This window comes from Periplaneta americana, chromosome 2 (assembly GCF_040183065.1).
Source record: "Periplaneta americana isolate PAMFEO1 chromosome 2, P.americana_PAMFEO1_priV1, whole genome shotgun sequence".
In the NCBI taxonomy this organism is placed as follows: domain Eukaryota; kingdom Metazoa; phylum Arthropoda; class Insecta; order Blattodea; family Blattidae; genus Periplaneta; species Periplaneta americana.
In genome coordinates, this window is record NC_091118.1 from 192,871,001 (window position 1) to 192,895,219 (window position 24,219).

A 24,219-nucleotide genomic window follows, 5' to 3' on the forward strand; every position below is an offset into this window, starting at 1 on the left:
TATTCTTCTCTAAATTGCGATGTACCAATATTGAATATTGACAACGAATAAGGTCGTCCATCTTCAGGTCATTTCAATGTCAGTAAGGTCATCATTCATGAAAGTACACATTTCGTTACCGTATTTAGAGTAAGTCGTACTACCTAGATACCAGACTTAGTTTTCAATATATTGTGAGTAACGTCATGAGTGTACTTAAATTTAACATCCTTATATCCCACATATATTCAAGTTACAGGACATTAAACTAAAATATATTCGCTCTATGTAGCTACGTATAACATGAAATGATCCTTAACCTCTCATATCAATCATTGCCACTAATAATGACTATAAATAAATTAGCTGACTCAAAGATGGTCAATATTAAAACTCCAAATGTTACTGTTACCTGCAATGGCTCATTCTCTTCACAAAATTAATATTAAGCTTTAATATATTCAATTAAATAACGAAATTTCAAACTACGTATTTATTAAACTTCCTACATGGCACACATGATTGACTCAACGTAAAGATATATTATAAAAAGCACAAGATATGATTAGCGCTCCTATAGCTTAAAACGAAAAATCTTTGCAATAACTTATCGAACTTTGTGAAGATGTCTCTGTGTCCACTGTTCACTTTCTGTCCGCAAACTCAACATTGAATCCATCGAGGAAATAACCTATAAATTGTATCAACAGTTTTTAACATCAATTGTAAATCATCTCAACCAACTATTGCAGTACGTTATCTTCATTAGAATTCTACTCAATATAAAGATAATAGCTACCAAGAAATTTTACAGTGATCAACTACCAAACATTGCTTAACATCAATGAAGACAATCTAATTTCGGAATCAAAAGCAAATCGCTTGATCTTCATGTATATTCATCAAAGAAATAAGATACTAGTTGGCTGACTGTCCGGAATAACATTAAGTAGAAAATGTTAATTTCTCATACTCACTGCCATTTTTACGATGAGACAAAAATACTTCCAAGAACACCTCTATTACGGTACTAGGGTTACAATCGTACCATACATAAAACTGGTCACCGAAGACATGCAACTAATTTTGCTACTTAAACTGGATCTATTCACAAAAGAAGTAATATGGTAGACAAATGGACAAAAATACATGCAAAATTTCTAGCTTGAGCAATACTTTGAAATAAAGAAAAACGCTTCTCTTCTCATTGGATTAACAGAGGGTGAAATAGTTACCTTCAACTAATGCATTAATTAATTTTCAAACTTCCCCTAAAATAGGGGTTGCCCTGAAGGACAAAGTATACCAAATATACAAGTATTAGTAAAGACGTACAATTTTATGAAAATGTTTTCATGAGAAATATAATTATTATTATTGTGTTATTAATTTACTATACTGTACTCAATTGTTTACAGAGAACATGTATGTAAATAGCCGGGATAAACTCTGTACCCTTCAACACTTCCATTTAATTCTAACTGGTGTAAGAACGGTGATACATGTATTCCACATTCCGGTACGGTATGCAATTTTATCCGATGGTTTATAGTTTATCGAGAATTTTCAATCATCATTAGAATATAACTTTCATGTCTATAGCTTGTGTTTGTGAAATTTCTTCACGTAAAACGTCTGTACTCCACCTATAAGATGAAAAAAAAATTGTAACGTTTCGACATGAAGCTTTGACGTCACTCATAGTACCATGGAAACAAAGTATTAAGCTGAACTTCGTAGCTCGTGGTTTTCCACGGCTCTCTTTCACTCCATTCTTTATTTAATGTGCCTCGAGTTTCCCACCCTTCCCAAAATCAGGCCCTCATGGCAGAAAGGGCATATTTTATTAGAGCCACCTCATAGCCAATTTGGCTAGTCTTCTAAATTGAGACAACTCATCCTACCTGTGGTTTACCGTGGTTTTCCTAAGACGCTGTCGAGATACGCCCTAAAAGAAATGGGCTACGGAGCTATACTTCCCTTCACACGCACAAATTTCGGCATTTTCAAATTAAAGGCTTCTGATATAGGAGTCTTGGTTTTCGTAATTTGCCTTCGGTACTCTAGGAAGAATTTATTCGAGTGTTATCGCACAGCGCAAGGGCTCGAGCCCTTTTCTTGCGAGAACTGTGCTGTCCCCCTCTCCATTGTCCAGGTTTTTAACATTTTCGGCGATCCTACCCTGCTGCTCTGTCGTACTTCGTCCCCATTCTTCATGTTGCAACTATTCCGTTACGTAATTTTATGTCATTTTTGGCTTTCCCCTTCAAAAATTCTCTAAATGTTCCTTCGTAAATGGAATGGCGAAAATTGGAATGAGACAAGTGGCCAACAAGCTTGGAGCTCACATATACACTTCCTTTCAGCCCTCAATTTCCCTTGCAATGACGCGTTTTCTAGTACTGGTACCTTTTAAATATCTCTCCTTCCGTCTTCATTCATTCATTCATTCATTCATTCATTCATTCATTCATTCGAGCTTTCCACACGACGCGATGGTCCTCTTCCTCATGTGGTACCTATTAGATTCTATCCATTTTCGGATTTTCCCCTTTAGAATTTAAATAAGTTCCTTCAATTCAACGAAACTGTATTAAAAAAATGTGAGGCAAGTGAGTCGACAGGCTTGGAGTTTACATATATTATTCCTCACAGGCAGAGTTTCCAGACATCCTGGATTTCCCAGGATTGTTCTGGATTTTAATGTCCTTTATCCTGAAATGAGTTATATTTGTCCTGAAATATCAAAAAATTGTAAAGATACAATTTTTTCTTACTTTTATAAAATTATTTTAAAAATTAGTTATTCATTTTTTTCCAAGACCCTGTCCAACCTATGTTCAACGTCGTCATCAATGCCTTCTGTCAGGTTCTATTGAAATAAAAACGATAATACTATAGCATGTATTACGTATTACATCTTTATTCTATTTGGATATGTATAAGAATGGAGCGTGTGAAATGGGCAGACAGAATAAGAAATAAAGCTGCGGACGAGGAAAGAATAATGCTGAAACTGATCAGAAAGAGAAAAAGAAATTGGTTGGGCCACTGGCTAAGAAAGAAACCGACTACTGAAGGCTGCACTGGAAGGAATGGCGAACAGAAGGAAAGTTCGAGATAGAAAAAGATATCAGATGATAAATATTAAGATACATGGATCATATGCGGAGACTAAGAGGAAGGCAGAAGATAGGAAAGATTGGAGAATGCTGAGTTTGCAGTGAAAGACCTACTATTGTACAGAAAACAATGAATGAATATTTATTCTTTGCTCCCTTTGGAAATTGATTATTGATACGACTTAAACGCTGTATCATGCACTTTTTCTGTATAGATCACGCTGTAATACATTATTTTTCAATAATAATTCAAAAGAAATTCCATAACATACCAAAAATGTAACAAAATTAAAAGTTTAGGCAGGCTCTATACATTTAGTTTAAATCCATAAAACGAATAAAATCAGTTGTATTACAAATTGTATTAATTCAAATGTGTAGTCACGTTTAGGTACGCAGTAGGCCCTATCATTCATTACCTGTCCTAGATTCCTCATGGAAGGATCTGGCAACACTGCTCACAGTACGCGCGATCGTATACCTTTTAAGTATCTGCCCTCCCGTTTCCCTCTTGTCATTGCGTCATTCCATACGCTCCACCTCGCGCCTTTTAAGCCTTTAATAGGACAGCACTATCCTCCCTGTGGTAATATTCATTAATCTAAACATCACATACCAAGAATAAAGACGTTTCCCGTAGTATTCCAAGAGATTTTATAAAATCCCCGTCAATATTTCTCTTTAAATAACATACTGTAGTAGGCCTAAAATAAGGAATCATATATGTAGGCCTACATCTCTGTACATTTCGTACAATTCTCAATTCGACAGCAGATGAGTTTATTTGAAAGAGATTTCTTACCAAACAGGCCGGGGCTATAGCCTAGCAGATCCTGTCCTGAGAGATTTGTGATGCAAATCGGTCTCCGCTGTCTTTTTCATTCTACCATTGCTTCATAATAATCTAGTCATTAAATTACTTACTCTGAATAGTCTCTGTAGTCACTAAAAATTACACCACCGCATATGACAAATAATTGAGACAGTAAAACATTTAGAACAAAATTCTGACCAAAAAACACATTTTCAACTATCACAGGTATGCAATTGTTAAGATTCGTCGCAATTCCGATCCTGGGGGGAAAAAAAGAAAGTATTCTAATATGGGGCATTTACTGGTAACTATGGAAACCGTTTTGTATTTAACTTAAAGATGGATATTGAAATAAAGACACTATTAAAAGGTATATAAAACTCGTTTACCTCTTCAAATAATCCACTTTACACTAAAATATGCTGCTAAGTGAATCATCTTGCTGACTGGTTGGATGATCGTTCACCTCTGCTGAGACAAGTGGATATGAAGCCAGCAGTCTGCTAGTCGCTATCGTATTATTATTATTATTATTATTATTATTATTATTATTATTATTATTATTATTAAATACAGAATGTATCTAAATTCAATACTCAAAGTTTTAGGGATGATACAAGAGACCAAAACAAACGTTGTTCTTAAATTACTATAGGTCGAAAACCAATTATTAAATGAAAAACCAGAAACTGTTCTGTACTGTAAGGAATAAAGAATACAGTTGTAACGTTACTTATGACATTCATTCCTCAAAATCATTTCAATTTGTAATCATTTACAGAAACTATTAAAAAATGCAGCCTTCTGCGTGAATACAAATTCTAAAATGATGTTTCATTGCCTGTCGTACATGTTCAAAGACTCCAGCCATGTGCTGTAGAGCGTCGGCAGCTGCAAGTACCTGAGTGACGAGCTCTTCCTTTGATTCAATTGGAGAATTGGAGTCTCGTACACTAGACTCTTCAAGTACCCCCCTCCCACACACACAAAAGTCAAGTGAGGTGAGGTCGGGAGAACGAGCAGGCCATTTTATGGGTCCACTGCAGCCAATCCACTATCATCATCATTATCATCACTATTACTAATTATTATTATTATTATTATTATTATTATTATTATAAATCTCTGCCAAATCCAAAGAGATTGCATATAAGTCACTAGTTCGTCCAGTAATGGAATATGGTGCTGCATGTTGGAATCCTTACAGATTAGGACATATTAAGACATTGGAAAAGATTCAAAAACGGGCTCTCAAGCATTATCGTAATAGTTCAACATCAAAATGGGACACACTCACGGACAGGAGAACGCGAATTCGATTATGCGCAATTTTCAAAACATACAGAGGTGAGCCTCCCTGGAGAGAAATAATAAATAGGTTGCAGCCGCCAAATTACTCTTCAAGGAACGACCATTCACATAAATTGAAAGAAAGAAGACAGAGGACGGACACTGGAAAGTTTTCTTTTCTCAATTGTTCTATCAGGGACTGGAATGCTTTACCTGCAGACTTACCAAAGGTATTACCAATAACCAAAAATGTATTTAAAAATAGGCACTTTATTAATAGACGGTAATATATTATACACACTATTTAAAGGGTGTAATAGATGTTTTGTTATTTGAAGTGTTGTGTCAGTGAAGAAGTGTGTTGTATCAGTGAAATGTGTTGTGACAGTGAAGTGTGTTTGTGTCAGTGAAGTTTTATAGTTTATAGTGGTAGTGCAAAGTATTTGAACAGTGAAATGTTTTTTAAGTGTTAATAAAATCAAGATAGTGTCAGTGAAATGTGTCATAGTTTCAGTACAGTGAGTTGACAGCGAAATGAGTGTAGTACTGAAAGGTACTTGTGCGTGTATGAACATATCATACTCATGGGTTTTAGTTCGAACTTAAGGTTAAGATACAAATTAGATTTACTTTAAATGTTATCTTAAGCGATTATGCTTTATTTAATTTAGGAAGCTCCTTATCAATATTATTTTACCATTATTATGATTTATTATTAGTATTAATTATAATTAATTTATTATTAATTGTCATTATTGAGTGTAATTAGTTACCACTGCTACCGGGTATTTACCCATTTCTAGTGTGAATAAATACATTATTATCATTATTATTATTATTATTATTATTATTATTATTATTGTTATACTTACTGGCTTTTAAGGAACCCGGAGGTTCATTGCCACCCTCACATAAGCCCGCCATTGGTTCCTATCTTGAGCAAGATTAATCCAGTCTCTACCATCATATCCCACCTCCCTCAAATCCATTTTAATATTATCTTCCCATCTACGTCTCGGCCTCCCCAAAGGTCTTTTTCCCTCCGGCCTACCAACTAACACTCTATAAGCATTTATGGTTTCGCCCATACATGCTACATGCCCTGCCCATCTCAAACGTCTGGATTTAATGCACCTAATTATGTCAGGTGAAGAATACAATGCGTACAGCTCTGCGTTGTGTAACTTTCTCTATTCTCTTGTAACTTCATTCCTCTTAGCCCCAAATATTTTCCTAACAACCTTATTCTAAAACACCCTTAATCTCTGTTCCTCTCTCAAAGTGAGAGTCCAAGTTTCACAGCCATACAGAACAACCGGTAATATAACTGTTTATAAATTCTAACTTTCAGATTTTTTGACAGCAGACTGGATGATAAAAGCTTCTCAACCGAATAATAACAGGTATTTCCCATATTTATTCTGCGTTTAATTTCCTCCCGAGAGTCATTTATATTTGTTACTGTTGCTCCAAGATATCTGAATTCTTCCACCTCTTCAATTATTATTATTATTATTATTATTATTATTATTATTATTATTATTATTATTATTAAATCGCATCAATACCAAACAACGTACAAAGTTTAAAATACTATAAAATTAAATAAATTAGTTTATACTTACACAATGTATCTAAAGATAAAAATTATTTTTTTATTGTCCCTGGAGTCCTACATCTGGTACTCACTTGCTGAGCATTACAAAACAAAGACTTCAAATACGAGAATAAAAGTAGGTACACAGAAATATCAAAGGGGCATTTCCAAAAGTGGTACACTGTAGGCAGATGTAGAACTATGGGAAAAACACGGCGAAACAAGAATTTCTAGCTAGACACATTCAAAAAGCACGTTATTTCTATGTAACATATATGAATAAATTCCGGAGAAGTGAGGAGGGAAATCTTGAGAGGAGCTACCCAAATTAACAAAAACCCTGATAACACACTGAGTATGAAAAGACCATGCAATGTAATTTTTTAAAATTAAGTACAGCCAATAATATTACTTTACCTTAGTTCTTCACATCAGATTACAATTCTGAAAAAAGAATTTATACTGTATTAAATTATATTTAAAATACAAAATCTAATGAAATATGTGGACCATTTTCCTCGTAAAATTAAACTTTATTCTGAACTGAAAGTTATTCCTCGCTGAAAACCGTCCAGATATTTTATAACTTAAAATGAATATCAACAATTTTCCCCTTGCGCTCGTGATTTGTACTGTTATTATATAAATGTAAAAAAATAACACTAATGGCCAGTTTGTCCAAGTAATGTTTAATTTTGCTTAACGAATGTTAAATTAACAGTCTGTTTATTTTTAAAGCTTTGTTAATGTATTTTCCATTTGTTCAACATAATTTTGTTTAAGATAACCAACACTTAACTATAACATCTGTTAGCACTATTTTAACTACTCAACAGCAGTTGATAATGATTCTACACATGTAAGACAATTTTTGATTGGCTAAAATTAATCTTTAAATTCTATATTATAGAGTGAGTGATGAAACGTGCATAAAATGACAACCTGTTATAGTAGGCCACGCTCCATAAACAAACAGTTGACAAATGAAAGTTGTAGGTGACGTGCTGAATAATAATTACAAAGTAAGGTTATATTTCCTCATTGCTATTATGGATACGAAATACGAAAGAAATAAAATAACACTGATGTATTTAAACAGTCCAAAGTATTTTTTAAATGTTATATTACCGGTCATATGGTAAACATTCCCTACAGAGAGACACAAAATATTAATTTCGCAACTTCTGTTCGAACAGCTGTGGAGACATCGGCCATATTTAACTAACTGTTAAACGATTTAACTGCCCGAAATCCTAGATTTAAAATTAACAAACTGTTAATAATCTGTTAAACCAAACTGGTGTTGAAAACATACAATTTTATTAATTAAACTGTTTAGAGTTTAACAGTCGTTAAATTTTCTAACAATAGTTGGAAAAACCGGCCATAAAACTTAAATTATAGTCAATTGGATACAAGGAAGTTATTTATAAATTAATTATCAACTATTTTGTTGAGATAATTTATTTTGATATGTAGACCTAAAAAGATGACGGAAAAATTATACAAAACAATTTTTTTTTTGTTTCTTTTTTTCAAGTATATTTTACATTCAAACTAAGCTGCCTACTGACACACAATGTTAATGTATACAAATATGTACAAACTTCCCACTTTATTGCTGCTGCTAGGCCAGGGGAATCCAAAAGCAATTTGTACCTGTGAGTACTTCACAGGGCATGGCACTACAAACGTAACAGAAACAAACAATGAACAAAACTCAAGTGTGCCAACACCCACTCGGCCTCTGTGAAGCACAGGGGTAAGTGACAACACGCTAAGTTAATGAGGCACCAAGGTACTTAGGCCAAGCTGTAACCGGATCACCGCAATTCATTTATTCATTAAAAAAAAAGTCGTGTATAATTTTATTGAGAATTTTTTACAGTGATCCATCGCATGCTGTCACTTCCTCTGTGCATGAACAAAACACGGCTTACTTGTACTTAAAAAATATTTGTGAGTAAAAATGTAAAAGTGCGCAGGCTGAAAGAAACGATCCATCCTCACTCAGTCTGACCTCGAATACTGACCGTTACCACACAATGTATATGTATTTATAAAAAGTCTGGGGAACCGCACTAATCACGAGTTCGCCCGACACTTCTCTCAGGACCCACGGCTGCCAACCTGAAAGTACCATCTACAGCTTATTCCTAGCATCTATACAATAGCTCTTTTACAATCATGTTGGCAGGAATGTTGATAATATCTTAACTATGGCTGGCAAATCTATGAGCAATTATACTTCTCATTTTATTTTTTTGTAAAGTTGGCTCCGCTTACAAGCTTAACATTAAGCCCTACAATGGCCAAAGGCAGAAGTCGAGCAACTGTCCCCAACCTGGTTACTGCAGGAGGGGGTAGTGCGATCCGATATCCGTGCCTCGCCACTGCGTCACAAATTAACAAGATCCTGAGAACGCGGCAGCATGCCCCCCCCTCGACGCTAACGTATGTACAGTACTGGAATGCAGCGTCTAGTTCTCCTATGAATATAGCATGACGACTTGTTGAGCATTAGAATTCTTACTAGTCTCTTTTTTTTTTGCCTACAAATCCACAAAAAGTTAACACCTAGGTCATGACGAAGGAAGGAAGAAAGATATATAGGTAATGGGACAGACAGCAAATAAGAGAGATTACATGGAATGTCATTCTTGCTGGAATGTGTTTTTCGTTGTTCCTCGCATGGGTAATACAAAGTTTAGGCCTTCTCAAGTAAGTGGCAAGGTGGTCCAGAAACATCGGGGCTCATTGACTGTGGAGCCTGCTGCCCCCTCCTTGAGTCTTTGGCACTGCTCCCACGATGCGCACACGAGTCACCAACCGGGTGTCAGAGAACTGAGGCGGAGGAGCGAGCACTTCTTCCGGACCCCCACTCCCGTTGTTTGACGCTCCCAGAAACTCCGGAGGAGGAGGAACCACCAAATCGCCTTCGGCCTCTCCTTCTCCTTCCATAGGAGGAGGGAGCTGTGCAAGCGACACCGCGTTCCGCGTTAGGATTCCTCCGGAAAGAGCCGCCCTCTGTCGACCGGAGGGGAGGGTCATCGCCGAGCCCTGCTTCTGCATGTCCAGCGGCCCCTTCTCGTCGGGCGCGGAGCCTCCGGATCCTTCCGAAGATCTTCCGTCATCGAAGCCACTCGGTGGTCCCACAGGAACATCCTGGTCGGAACTAACCCCGCTCGAGGAGTTGTCCCCATCTTCTCCGGTGGTCGGGTTTAGAACCAAGAAGTCGTTGGGGTACGACTTGGAACTCTTGAGCTGCGTGCGCACCTTCTGGATCTCCTCGACGCTGAAGCTGTGAGGCAGAGTCCCTGAGCTGGAGCTGCTCCCGCTAGCGTTGCTGTTCCCGCTTGTCTCCGCCCGAGTCACCACCTGGCCGCCTTCTCGCCCTCCGCCTTCCCCCTCACTCTCCGCGTCGCCTTCGCTCTCGCTCAGGCTGTAATCGGGTTCTGGGATGGGGGGAGGACCGCCTGACAGATTTGCTGCTGACGAACTGGTGGGGATACCCACCTTCTTCTTTGTCTTATTCTTCAGCTTGAGGCTTTCGCGGTTTGTGGAACTGCTGTTCGCGCTGCTGTGACTGCGAGCAGCCCCCCTGAAAGGCTGTGCGTAAGGATTGCTATTGGTATTGCTTGTCATGGAGTAAGGACCCGAGCCGGCAACTGCTGCCGACTGCTGGGATGAAGGCTTGAATGACGACGCAGAAGAGCGGAGACTATGGGACTTGCGCACCTGTGAACGAAAACCTTGTTCGTTGGTTACCAAGTCACCCAGACCCCTGGATCTCACTGCCATATCTGAGGTAAGGACAACTCTATTGCAGAATTCAACATCTCTCAATAACAATGTAACAGAGAATGGCGACTAGCAAAATTACTGTATTAACTCCAATGCAAGATACAACCACATGTTTAAAGTGGCTTGCGAAAAATCATTAAAAATTTGCTAATATTTAAACTGCAAATGGATAAATTGTTCAGGCCATAATATCATGTACTGTTTACAGAATTGTCATATATATTTAATAATAATAATAATAATAATAATAATAATAATAATAATAATAATAATAATAATAATAATAATAATAATAATAATAAGACATATTGTGAAATATTATTATTGAAACTTATCTAAGTTACCATTTAACCTGAATACATTAGAAATATAAAGATAATTACTTAGAACTATCATTTATAAAGTAAAATACAATTATTTTGATATTAAAATACTAGGACATTCGAAAAGTAATAGCAACATAGTTACTATATATATTATTTTAATGTACCGAAGTACATATGATATTTCCATGCAGATATTCTGCGTCATCATACAATGAAAGAGTAATGGAACGGAGAAAAATTCTCTCCAGCGCCAGGATTTGAACCCGGGTTTTCAGCTCTATGTACTCTTTCAACATAGTTACTGTTTCACACTAGATTACTTTTTACATTACATAGTACTTCATAATATATAGTCTCCTGCCATGTCAACAATACGTTGCCAAATTCTTGGAAGACGGCAGACTCCATCTGCAGCAGCATTTATGGATATCTCTCTCACTGATCAATATAGAGCTCTTCAGATGTCAACTCTTGATTGAAAGTGAATGCCTCGCTTCCACCCAACTTGCAATAGTTCAGTATGGTAGGACTTCTTGTAATGCCCTAAAGCACTGAGTTATGTACATGTTTTTCTCTTGTAACTTGGATTTTTGTGAAGCACCTTAGTTCGTAATTTCATGGCTGCATTGTTTGCTACAAATCAGAAACAGCCACTGTATTTACAAAACATGACTACTTCGAGACTTTCAATATTGCAAATTTATGAAACAAACGCTGCTCTATTACGTAGTATAAGATTTCAATGATCACCGCTAGGAGCACAGTTTTACAACATTGTTGCCATTACTTATCGAATGCCATAGCCCTAGTATTTACGTGGAAAGTAAATTTGTCTTAGTTAATGAATGGTCCATGTATAGGACTAATCCAAATACAATTCCTGAATTTATTAAAACTGTTGTGTTCAAAGGCTGAGAAATTAAATAACCCTCACTCTTCGTAACTGACAACAGTTAATAGTTGTGGCAGCAGTAGTAGTAATAGTAGTTGAAGTAGCAATAGTAGTAGCAGAAGCAGTATTAGTAGCAGTAATAATAGTAGCTGAAGTAGCAATAGTAGTAGCAGAAGCAGTATTAGTAGCAATAATAGTAGCAGGAGTAGCAAAAGTAGTAACAGAAGCAGTATTAGTAGCAATAATAGTAGGAGTAGCAATAGTAGTAGCAGAAGCAGTATTAGTAGCAGTAATAGTAGGAGTAGCAATAGTAGTAACAGAAGCAGTATTAGTAGCAATAATAGTAGTAGGAGTAGCAATAGTAGTAGCAGAAGCAGTATTAGTAGCAATAATAGTAGTAGGAGTAGCAATAGTAGTAGCAGAAGCAGTATTAGTAGCAATAATAGTAGGAGTAGCAATAGTAGTAACAGAAGCAGTATTAGTAGCAATAATAGTAGGAGTAGCAATAGTAGAAGCAGAAGCAGTATTAGTAGCAATAATAGTGGGAGTAGCAATAGTAGTAGCAGAAGCACTATTAGTAGCAATAATAGTGGGAGTAGCAATAGTAGTAGCAGAAGCAGTAATAGTAGGAGTAGCAATAGTAGTAGTAGAAGCAGTATTAGTAGCAATAATAGTAGGAGTAGCAATAGTAGTAACAGAAGCAGTATTAGTAGCAATAATAGTAGGAGTAGCAGAAGCACTATTAGTAGCAATAATAGTAGGAGTAGCAATAGTAGTAGCAGAAGCAGTATTAGTAGCAATAATAGTAGGAGTAACAATAGTAGTAGCAGAAGCAGTAATAGTAGGAGTAGCAATAGTAGTAGTAGAAGCAGTATTAGTAGCAATAATAGTAGTAGGAGTAGCAATAGTAGTAGTAGAAGCAGTATTAGTAGCAATAATAGTAGTAGGAGTAGCAATAGTAGTAGCAGAAGCAGTATTAGTAGCAGTAACAGTAGGAGTAGCAATAGTAGTAGCAGAAGCAGTATTAGTAGCAATAATAGGAGTAGCAATAGTAGTAGCAGCAGTATTAGTAGCAATAATAGTAGGAGTAGCAATAGTAGTAGCAGAAGCAGTATTAATAGCAATAATAGTAGTAGGAGTAGCAATAGTAGTAGCAGAAGCAGTATTAGTAGCAATAATAGTAGGAGTAGCTATAGTAGTAGCAGAAGCAGTATTAGTAGCAATAATAGTAGGAGTAGCAATAGTAGTAGCAGAAGCAGTATTAGTAGCAATAATAGTAGGAGTAGCAATGGTAGTAACAGAAGCAGTATTAGTAGCAATAATAGTAGGAGTAGCAATAGTAATAGCAGAAGCAGTAATAGTAGGAGTAGCAATAGTAATAGCAGAAGCAGTAATAGTAGCAGTAATAGTAGGAGTAGCAATAGTAGTAACAGAAGCAGTATTAGTAGCAATAATAGTAGTAGGAGTAGCAATAGTAGTAGCAGAAGCAGTATTAGTAGCAATAATAGTAGTAGGAGTAGCAATAGTAGTAGCAGAAGCAGTATTAGTAGCAATAATAGTAGGAGTAGCAATAGTAGTAACAGAAGCAGTATTAGTAGCAATAATAGTAGGAGTAGCAATAGTAGAAGCAGAAGCAGTATTAGTAGCAATAATAGTAGGAGTAGCAATAGTAGTAGCAGAAGCACTATTAGTAGCAATAATAGTAGGAGTAGCAATAGTAGTAGCAGAAGCAGTATTAGTAGCAATAATAGTAGGAGTAGCAATAGTAGTAGCAGAAGCAGTAATAGTAGGAATAGCAATAGTAGTAGTAGAAGCAGTATTAGTAGCAATAATAGTAGTAGGAGTAGCAATAGTAGTAGCAGAAGCAGTATTAGTAGCAATAATAGGAGGAGTAGCAATAGTAGTAACAGAAGCAGTATTAGTAGCAATAATAGTAGGAGTAGCAATAGTAGAAGCAGAAGCAGTATTAGTAGCAATAATAGTAGGAGTAGCAGAAGCACTATTAGTAGCAATAATAGTAGGAGTAGCAATAGTAGTAGCAGAAGCAGTATTAGTAGCAATAATAGTAGGAGTAACAATAGTAGTAGCAGAAGCAGTAATAGTAGGAGTAGCAATAGTAGTAGCAGAAGCAGTATTAGTAGCAGTAATAGTAGGAGTAGCAATAGTAGTAACAGAAGCAGTATTAGTAGCAGTAATAGTAGGAGTAGCAATAGTAGTAACAGAAGCAGTATTAGTAGCAGTAATAGTAGGAGTAGCAATAGTAGTAACAGAAGCAGTATTAGTAGCAATAATAGTAGGAGTAGCAATAGTAGTTGCAGAAGCAGTATTAGTAGCAGTAATAGTAGGAGTAGCAATAGTAGTAGCAGAAGCAGTATTAGTAGCAGTAATAGTAGGAGTAGCAATAGTAGTAACAGAAGCAGTATTAGTAGCAGTAATAGTAGGAGTAGCAATAGTAGTAACAGAAGCAGTATTAGTAGCAGTAATAGTAGGAGTAGCAATAGTAGTAACAGAAGCAGTATTAGTAGCAATAATAGTAGGAGTAGCAATAGTAGTAGCAGAAGCAGTATTAGTAGCAGTAATAGTAGGAGTAGCAATAGTAGTAGCAGAAGCAGTATTAGTAGCAGTAATAGTAGGAGTAGCAATAGTAGTAACAGAAGCAGTATTAGTAGCAATAATAGTAGGAGTAGCAATAGTAGTAGCAGAAGCAACATTCGTAGCAGTAATAGTAGGAGTAGCTATAGTAGTAGCAGAAGCAGTATTAGTAGCAGTAATAATAGTAGTTGAAGTAGCAATAGTAGTAGCAGAAGCAGTATTAGTAGCAATAATAGTAGTAGGAGTAGCAATAGCAGCAGTATCAGTAGTAGTGGCAGTAACAGTAGCAATAGCAGAAATAGGAAGCAGGATGAGAAGAGGCAGAGAGGGGCGAGCATAAAAATGTGAGGAGAGAGGAGGAAATACGAAGAAGGAATAGGAAGAGCACGGTAAGAAGCAGAGAAGGAAGCAGGTTGAGAAAAATATATTTAGTGGATGGAGGAATATGAGAAAATGAGAATAAGACTCAAATAGGGTAAGATACAGAGAAAGAAGAAAAGAATGTGAAGAACAGGAATCAGGATGAGAAGAGAAGAGAAGGGAAGAAGCGAGAGGAACAGAAATTATGCGAAGAAAAGAAGAGACAGAAGTGAAAAAAAAAAGAACAAGAATTGGTAGAAAAATGTAAATGTTGATCAGGAGGAATAACTTGATGAAGTGTAGCAAGGTACGCACCTGCGGTCGTGCCGAGTGCGCTGGGAGACTACGAGATCTATAGCCAACTGACTTCACATCCTCAGGGGAGGCGTACAGTTTAGCACTGTTGGCAGGCCTGAAGCTGGACATCACTTCTCCATCCCCTGCAGCCGAACTACTTCTGCCTAATGTCGAAGTTGTCCCAGCGTTCGTTTCAACTTTGGTGTTGTTTGTCATGTTGGCATACTCTGTTGGTGCTGTGGTTCCAGGCTTCAGTGTTCCACGAGATACGTCCACCTTCACCTGCAATTTGAACTAGTTCAATAAACAACATTGCTTTTTTTGCAGCAATTCAGAGCATTTTTACACAAAATATCGTGGAATACTTTCAATTTTTTGAGAGTTAGCATTTTTCAGTTGCTGTGGAGTTGTTTGTATTGTATTGTATTTATTAACATTCCATGGTATTCATGCATTGCTTACAGCTAGAATATGGAACAAGTCAAAAAACTTAATACTATTATAAAGTCTTAATTTATAGTCACAGTCTAGATGAAACATATACAGAAGAGATTTACAATATAGTCTACTAGTACAACACAAAGTTTTAGTATCAATTTCATGAAGTGTTATTGAATGTCATGAATTCACCTACAGAATAGAAGGCGTGAGAAATTAGGTACTTCTTTAATTTGGCCCTAAATAATTTTATGTTTTGAGTTTCATTTTTTATATCGATAGGGAGGCTATTAAAAATTTTTACTGCCATATAACTTAGGCTACTCCTTTTTGATAGCACGATAGACTTGGCGATGGAGTACGAAAGTCATTTTTTGACGTGTATTTATGCTATGAACTGTTGAATTAGTTACAAAGTTTTCACGATTACATACGAGGAAGATTATTAATGAAAAGATATACTGACAAGCCATGGACATTATTTGTAGTTTTTTTTAAATAGTCCTACACGATTCCCTAGATTTGGCACCTACTATTATTCTAATTACTCTTTTTTGTAATAGAAATATACTGTTACTATCTGTGGAATTTCTCCAGAATATTATTCCAAAACTCATTACCGAGTGGAAGTATGCAAAGTATATTGTTTTTAAGGTATTGATATTTACTATCTTTTGCATAGATCTAATACCAAAAGAAGCTGAATTTAGTTTGGGGGTAATTTCTTTAATATGATTTTTCCAATTTAACACATTATCGATTTTTAAGCCAAGAAATTTGGTTGTTGTTGTTTCTAATAGGGATCTATTGTTAATTATTGCGCTAGAAATTTGCGACGTTGAATTTGGACAGGATTTAAATTGAATTATGTTAGTTTTGTTACAATTTAATACCAATTTATTGACTCGGAACCAGTCACATATTTTGAAGAGAATTTCCTCTGTTGAAGATTGGAATGTGTTGGAGTTATTGGCTGTAATTACTATACTTGTTGTGTGTGCCATCAAAACCCTACAACCAAAGTCAAAATAAACTGAAAGGTAATAGAATTAGGTCATCTTAACATGTTATGGGGGATGAGTGATCAAAGATTACAGAAGAGGACAATGACTTAAAAAATTAGTGAGTAGAGACTTCTCGCAAGACCTAGGACAAGAATGAAAGATCAGGTGAAGCAGGATATAGAGAGAAGAGGCACGTGATGGAGAGAAGTACTAAACGAAAACATATGAAATGATCGAGAAAACTGGAGGCTGCTATCTCACATTTGACCACCATAACGGGGACATGAGAAAGGATTATGATATTTTTATTCTTTGTTAAATATTTAGTGGAATTATTATTCACATAAATAAATACCTGAACGAATACGAGACCATATTTGACACAAGAATGATTATAAATAATTGATGAAATGGCGATCTTACTCGTGTTAATTGTGTATGTGCGGCTTACAGCTGTTTCGGTGGTTCTTCACACCATCCTCAGAGCATACTAGATCTCAGCGTCGATGGTTGAAAAGTGTTGAAATGTGGTGTCAAATAGTGTGTGTGTTCTGAAATTGATCTGTGTGTTGAGAATTTGATCAGGATGTGTTTTAGTGTGTCTGTATATTTCATATTGTTCTAGTATGTTGAGTTTTTGGTTTTTGGGTTGTATGTGTAGGATTTCCATGTCTGTAGGCTCTGAGGATGGTGTGAAGAAGCACCCAAACAGCTGTAAGCCGCACATGCTTACAGAATTAACACGATTAAGATCGCAATTTAATCAATTATTTATATTCAAGTGTTAACAGTAGTGTACAAAAGATTCAACATGGATTAAGAATGATTAATTAGTAACTGCGAATCCAAGAATTCATCAAAGAAGCTCGGGCAGTACCTAAAACTTGCGGTACTATGGAGTTTCAGGTTCAATGCATTAACTTTGAAGCTGATTATTACACTTCATGGTTGACTGGAATGCTATTAATGTGACTGAGCTACCTCACTACACACCTGAGCAATGACGACATAGAGCAAAACATAAAGACAGCCACAATGCCTGGGACACAAGTTACAGGTCTGCCATGTCACACTCAGGCTGTTGAAAGATGCGTAAACGTAGAGACTGATGCAGTTAAATCGGTGGGTGGACAAGAAGCTAGAGATTGCTACATTCGACCAAGACTGCGATCAAGAAAATAAATGCAACACTTCGAAAAGAAGTCTGATTACAGTGTAAATCTAACATTTGACACCGCAATATACTACGAAGGGTGGGTGCGTGGATGGATGGATGGGTGGATAGGTGAGTGGATGGATGGATGGATGGATGGGTGGGTGGGTGGATGGATGGATGGGTGGATGGGTGGCTGGATGGATGGATGGATGGATGGGTGGGTGGATGGATGGATGGATGGATGGGTGGGTGGATGGATGGATGGGTGGGTGGATGGATGGGTGGCTGGATGGATGGGTGGGTGGATGGATGGATGGGTGGCTGGATGGATGGGTGGATGGATGGGTGGTTGGATGGATGGGTGGTTGGTTGGATGGATGGATGGATGGATGGGTGGGTGGATGGATGGGTGGTTGGATGGATGGGTGGGTGGATGGATGGATGGGTGGGTGGGTGGATGGATGGGTGGGTAGATGGATGGATGGGTGGGTGGATGAATGGATGGGTGGGTGGGTAGATGGATGGATGGGTGGGTGGATGGATGGGTGGGTGGATGGGTGGGTGGATGGATGGATGGGTGGGTGGATGGGTGGGTGGATGGATGGGTGGGTAGATGGATGGATGGGTGGGTGGATGGGTAGATGGATGGATGGATGGGTGGTTGGATGGATGGGTGGTTGGATGGGTGGGTGGGTGGGTGGGTAGATGGATGGATGGGTGGATGGATGGATGGATGGTTGGGTGGGTGGATGGATGGGTGAGTGGATGGATGGATGGATGGATGGATGGGTGGGTGGGTGGATGGATGGGTGGGTGGCTGGATGGATGGATGGGTGGATGGATGGGTGGTTGGATGTATGGGTGGATGGATGGATGGGTGGGTGGGTGGGTGGGTAGATGGATGGATGGGTGGGTGGATGGGTGGGTGGGTGGATGGATGGGTGGGTGGATGGATGGATGGGTGGGTAGATGGATGGATGGGTGGGTGGATGGATGGATGGGTGGATGGATGGATGGGTGGGTGGGTGAATGAATGGATGGATGGATGGGTGGGTGGGGCTCGAATTGTCAACCCCTCGTAGTGGACTCTGGGTTATTTCTGAGTGCAAATTTAAATAAATAAGCAAAGAGTTGCGCTGCAAAAAAAAAATGAAAACACACATACAGCATTAGGCTTGTGAAGCTTAGAGCTGATGCAGAGACACAGGATATTGTTGAATTACTATTTTCTTTTTTTCTCCAGTCTTTCTGCCACAAGCCGAAACTTTTCCGCACTAGCTACCTTCATTTTTCAAAAAAATATTTTTTTTCGATACACCCTATTATACACCGATACAAGCAATATGAGGTCAAGAATAATGTGAAACAATATTTGCAGGCACTTTCATATGAAACTGCATACTGACCTCAGTGAAGAAGAAAATTGAATACTGAAATTAATTACAGAATATCGTAAATTTAGCTTACATTTCATTGTGGAATCTTGGGAAATGAGAATGCGGATGCTTTAGCAAAGAAGGGCAGCACTGCTGCTTACAGACCTGTTACTAAATCTACGTATTACTCTGTGAAGAGATTTATTAAATCTACATACTTAGACTTCAACAAACAAAATTTGATAACACAATCACAAGGAAAAAAATGGAACTCTCTGCATCATAATCCACAGTTAATTCCCGATTTACCACGAAAATCGTCTGTAGCTGCATTTAGATTGACAACAGGCCATGATTGTTTGGCCAATTGGAATATAACAGTCCCCTAACTGCCCATTGTGCAACTCAAATCAAGAAATGGATTCGGAACACCTCAAAATCCTTGCTTCAGTGGCTGACCATGATAATATCTTTGAAAAATTTTGGAGTGCAAGAGGTCAAATGACTTTACTGTCAAACGTCTGGCATTAGAAAACAACAACAACATTTCATTGTTAAATTATTAATTTACATTTGATATATATTCTTCTGGACATTCATGATACCCAAGAAATGGATTCGGAAAACCTCAAAATTTATGGTTCAGTGGCTGACCATGACAATATCTTTGAAAAATATTGGAGTGCAAGAGGATAAATGACTTCACTGTCAAACGCCTGGCATTAGAAAACAACAACAACATTCATGATACCGTACATGTAATAACTCTGGACATTTTTGATAATGGCCTTTTAATGACTGAACATTTAATAACAGTGGACATTTAAGATAATGGACATTTAATGACTGTGGACATATTTTATACTGGATATTTGATAACTGGGGACATTTTTAATCTGGACTCTAACAATGATGGATAATTTTGCAGTGGACTAATTGACTTATAATCGAGGATTCAGTTTCTTAGAAGAGGTTTCAAGTGACTCTTCATTTACCTCTGGAGATGAATTTCCGGGCTTTGATGAAGATTAAAAAGTATTCCTTCTTAGTTGGATTAGGTATTTGATGAAAACAGACCTACGTTTACTTCATATCTGAAATACTATTAATTCATTATAACATTCAGTGATTAAGCTTTTTCTCTAAAAATGTATACAAAAATGGGGTGCGTTTTATATGCGGGCATATACGGTAATTCCTTTAAGGAAATGGACAGTTTCTTCTCTCCAGAATCATTACTTGATAATAACACAGTGAGAGATAAGCTGCAATCTCACAGAACTGTTAACTGTAGCTAGATTAGATGGCAATTCGGAAGGCGGACGGCTACTAGCCTGTATGGCATGTGATGTCACAAGCTTGAACAGGAGAACCAATCAGAATCAGTCAGTAACAAGTGCTTCTCGAGTTACTTTGTTCACGTGTGAGTTTTTTAAAACATCGAATAAGTAAAACTAACATATACTGTGTATGTAAGATAAATAAATGGAAGGAGATACTATAAAAAGGCAAGTACTGCACAGGCAGGCGCGGGAAATAGTGTTTAAGGTGTATAATTATTTTAAAAACATTAACGAGCAGAACTCTGCCGGGCATCATGGTGCTGGCCGCAACGTTGCCAACGCGCAGGAGACGACTGCAGAAGCATGTGGTGTGGGTTTGCGAACCGTGCAAAGAATTGTTCGTGAAGGAAACAAATCTTTTAATGTGAGCGGAACTGCCACGTTTCGTTCTCCTGGAAAACATCGTCATGAAAAAAACAGTCTCTAAATTAGATGATTTTAATATAAGTGTGCTGCGACATACAGTATTAGATATGTACCTTCGAGAATCCGACTCTGAAGAATCTGACGGGACTGATGAGGGAATCAGCGACTTTGATTAAAACCAGGTACTGAATATTTATTAAATCCTAATTTATATTAAATGTGACCGAAATGTGACAATATAATAGGGTACTCGTAGTTATTGTTTTAGGGTATTTAACTAGCTAAAATAATTTGCTCCTAGAAATAGACCTAAATACAATTTCTACTTAAATAGTGTATCATTTTTTCTAGTAATACACCATATACTTTTCATATTAAAACTGTGTGATAACATAATAATAATAATAATAATAATAATAATAATAATAATAATAATAATAATAATAATAATAATAGCCTAATGTGTCCCTTGAAGGGCAAAGGCCTCCTGCTAGAGGGTAGCTCTGTTTCACTAACGCGGTGAGCTACTCCACGTTAGGTTGTGTCTAGTGTTTCTTTGTCTGGTTGGAGTTGATTTCGCTGTCACTTTGATTAATTTGATTTCACTAACACTTTTATTATATTGAATGCACTTTCACTCAGTCAACTTGGGATGTTGTTTGTGGCTGGCACTGTCCTCGTTTGTAGTCGACTTCCAATTGTTCTCCATGTTCCCCTGCTTCTTGCTATTCTGGACCATTGCTGGCCTGCTTGTGTTGTGTAGAAGTCTGCCCACCTCTTCCTTGGTCTGCCTCTGTGCCGGTCTCCTGTGCGCGGGTCCCACATGGTGGCTCTGTATGTCCATCTTTCGTCTTTCATCCGCGCGATGTGGCCTCCCCACTTCCACTTCAATTTGTTTGCTCTTTGTGTGACGTTTGTTGTTGATGCCATTTGGGACAGCGAATCATTGGAAATTCTGTCTCTCATAGTTATTCCCAATATCTTTCGTTCCATTTTCCTTTGGCATATTTCTAGCGCATTCATCTGTCTGTTTGTTGTCGACCATGTTTGGCATCCATAAAGTAGTGTTGGGTAGACGCAGGTTTGTAATACTTCGAATTTGAGTCTTCTGCTGATTGTCTTATCCAGAAGTATAAACTGGAGGGACCAGAAGGATTTCCAAGCTAAGGATATTCTTCTTCTTATTTCTTTTCTAGTCTTGTCTTTAAAGGAAATTAGTTGGCCTAGGTATGTGTATTCCGTTGCATATGGTAGCGTTGTTCCATCAATTGAGATGGGGATTTCTTGTCTGTTTGTCATCAGCTGTGTTTTTGTCATGTTCATTGATAGACCTGCGGTTTTGCTTTGTGTACAGAGTTGTTGGAGCATTGACTGTAGTTCTTCTGGTGTTTTTGCGAACAGGACTACATCGTCCGCGAATCTTAGGTCTGTTAGGTGTCTTCCGTTTATGTTTATTCCCTGTTGCTTGTTCCAGTTCATTTTTCTGAATACATTTTCCAAAACGCTTGTAAAGAGTTTGGGATAATATAATACCGCACATAAAAATCTTAAAACTTGGTACCGGTATAAGCATTATTAATAGAACGTAAGATTTGATAATGTTCTGATAAAAGGTTTGTCATGCTTGCAGTAATCAACGACTAAGGTCATTATTGTCTTTTCAAAATTGAAATTCTCTCCTCAGCTACTTGTATTCACGCGCGCGTGAAGTACGATGTGGCAATGCTGTACATTGCCTTTCTCTCACTATCTATCTCTCTCGACGCAAAACGCTGGCAGCCGACCGCCTTCCGAACTGGTGTCTAGTCTAGTAAGTTCATAGAGCTAAAGCCTTGATATACTGTAACGTATTATTATAGAACATACCAGCTGACCAACTGGAGGTGGTGGAGGAGGATGAGTGGGAGGAGGCAGAGGTGGGCGTCCTGTCACCACGCCTCCACTCATTAAAAGCAAGGTTGTCACATCTTCTTGGCTGCGATGGCCTTTAGGAACACGGTAGTCGATTGTGCCTGTTCCTGTGCTAGTGAGAGGGTTGTTGTGTGCCAGATCTGGGGTGCTGTGGAAGTCTCGGTGCAACTCTGCACCACCCGTAGAGAAGCGAACCCGTGTGCTTGACTGCAACATCACATGCACACATGAGAAGATTGTTTCCAAAACGATTTACGTCATACTTCACAAAAGTGTTCAGAAATAATAAGGAAACACTATATTCATCTGACACACAAACTAACTCTATTTTGGTTTGAATACGTCTAATTTATACATATACTTAAATTACATAGTGACATCTGCCAACAAATCATTATACAATCATTAATACAATATGGTATAATAAATTGGGGTGGAGTAGCATCATCTGTATTTAATACATTAATTTTATTACACGGAAGATTAATAAAAAATTGTCTGACCAAAATTTCGATTACTTAATTACTTACTGGCTTTTAAGGAACCCGGAGGTTCATTGCCGCCCTCACATAAGCCCGCCATTGGTCCCTATCCTGAGCAAGATTAATCCATTCTCTATCATCATATCCCACCTCCCTCAAATCCATTTTAATATTATCTTCCCTAAAGGTCTTTTTCCCTCTGGCCTCCCAACTAACACTCTATAAATTTGGATTACCCAACAAATTTAATTTATACAGATTTTAATGTATTGCCTATTGAAGAAATTTATAAATATAGTTTACTATACTTACTACCACAGAAATCAAATAAAACATAAATCTAATCGACATGAATATCGAACTCGAAGACAAAAGTCTACTTTCCCATTAATTCAGCCTAAATGTCATACAAGTGCAGCTCTTAAACATGGTGCTAGTTTCGGCCAAAGACTTTATAATAAAATTACAAACCATTTTCCAAATTTGAAATATTTTAAAATTGAAGCTTTTAAAAATTTTTTTTACCTTTTATTTCTGTCGACTATATTCATGTTTTCATTGAATGTCACTGGCTTTTGTCGGATTGTCAATTTTATATTAAATGTGTATTTTTCTCTCTTTTTCTCTTTCTTCTTTATTCTTGCTCTTGTGTTGTATTTATTGGTTTGAATTAAGTTACTTACTGTATTTAATAAACTGTCCTTGTAAATTTTATGTTATACTATTGACTAAGACCACACCGTACACGAGCCTGGCTCTTACGGTAGTGGCTAGAAACATTTTTGTTTTATAAATGTAATTTGTACTCACTGGCTAGCTAGTTAAATAAATAAAAAAAATAAAACAGGTAACTGGTAAAAATACGTTATTATGTCACCTACCTTGCCTTTACTGCGTTTCATTTCTGCCACACTGGCATAAACTCTGGGTGTTCGAGCCGGAGATGATGGCTGTGAAACACCACCTACCGTAGGGGCCTGGAAATGTGATGTCATCACTTCAGACGAAGCTGTAAACAAGAAATAACAATGTCAAATCTGCTACATCAAACAATTAAATAAATCAAGAGA

General features: G+C 37.4%; 1 protein-coding gene across 7 annotated transcripts in view; it reads right to left on the reverse strand.

Moving 5' to 3' along the window:
* Positions 1–8,250: 8,250 nt before the first annotated feature.
* Positions 8,251–24,219, reverse strand: part of Prosap (prosap) — a 427,686-nt gene continuing 411,717 nt past the window's right edge. For all 7 annotated transcript variants that reach the window (XM_069819212.1, XM_069819213.1, XM_069819216.1 and 4 more), the window contains 4 exons: positions 24,031–24,158; positions 22,623–22,874; positions 15,092–15,355; positions 8,251–10,540 (listed from right to left, as the gene is read on the reverse strand). In XM_069819212.1, the coding sequence (XP_069675313.1) occupies positions 9,557–10,540; positions 15,092–15,355; positions 22,623–22,874; positions 24,031–24,158 (1,628 nt within the window). In that variant the 3' untranslated portion in view covers positions 8,251–9,556. The remainder of the gene's footprint in view (positions 10,541–15,091; positions 15,356–22,622; positions 22,875–24,030; positions 24,159–24,219) is intronic.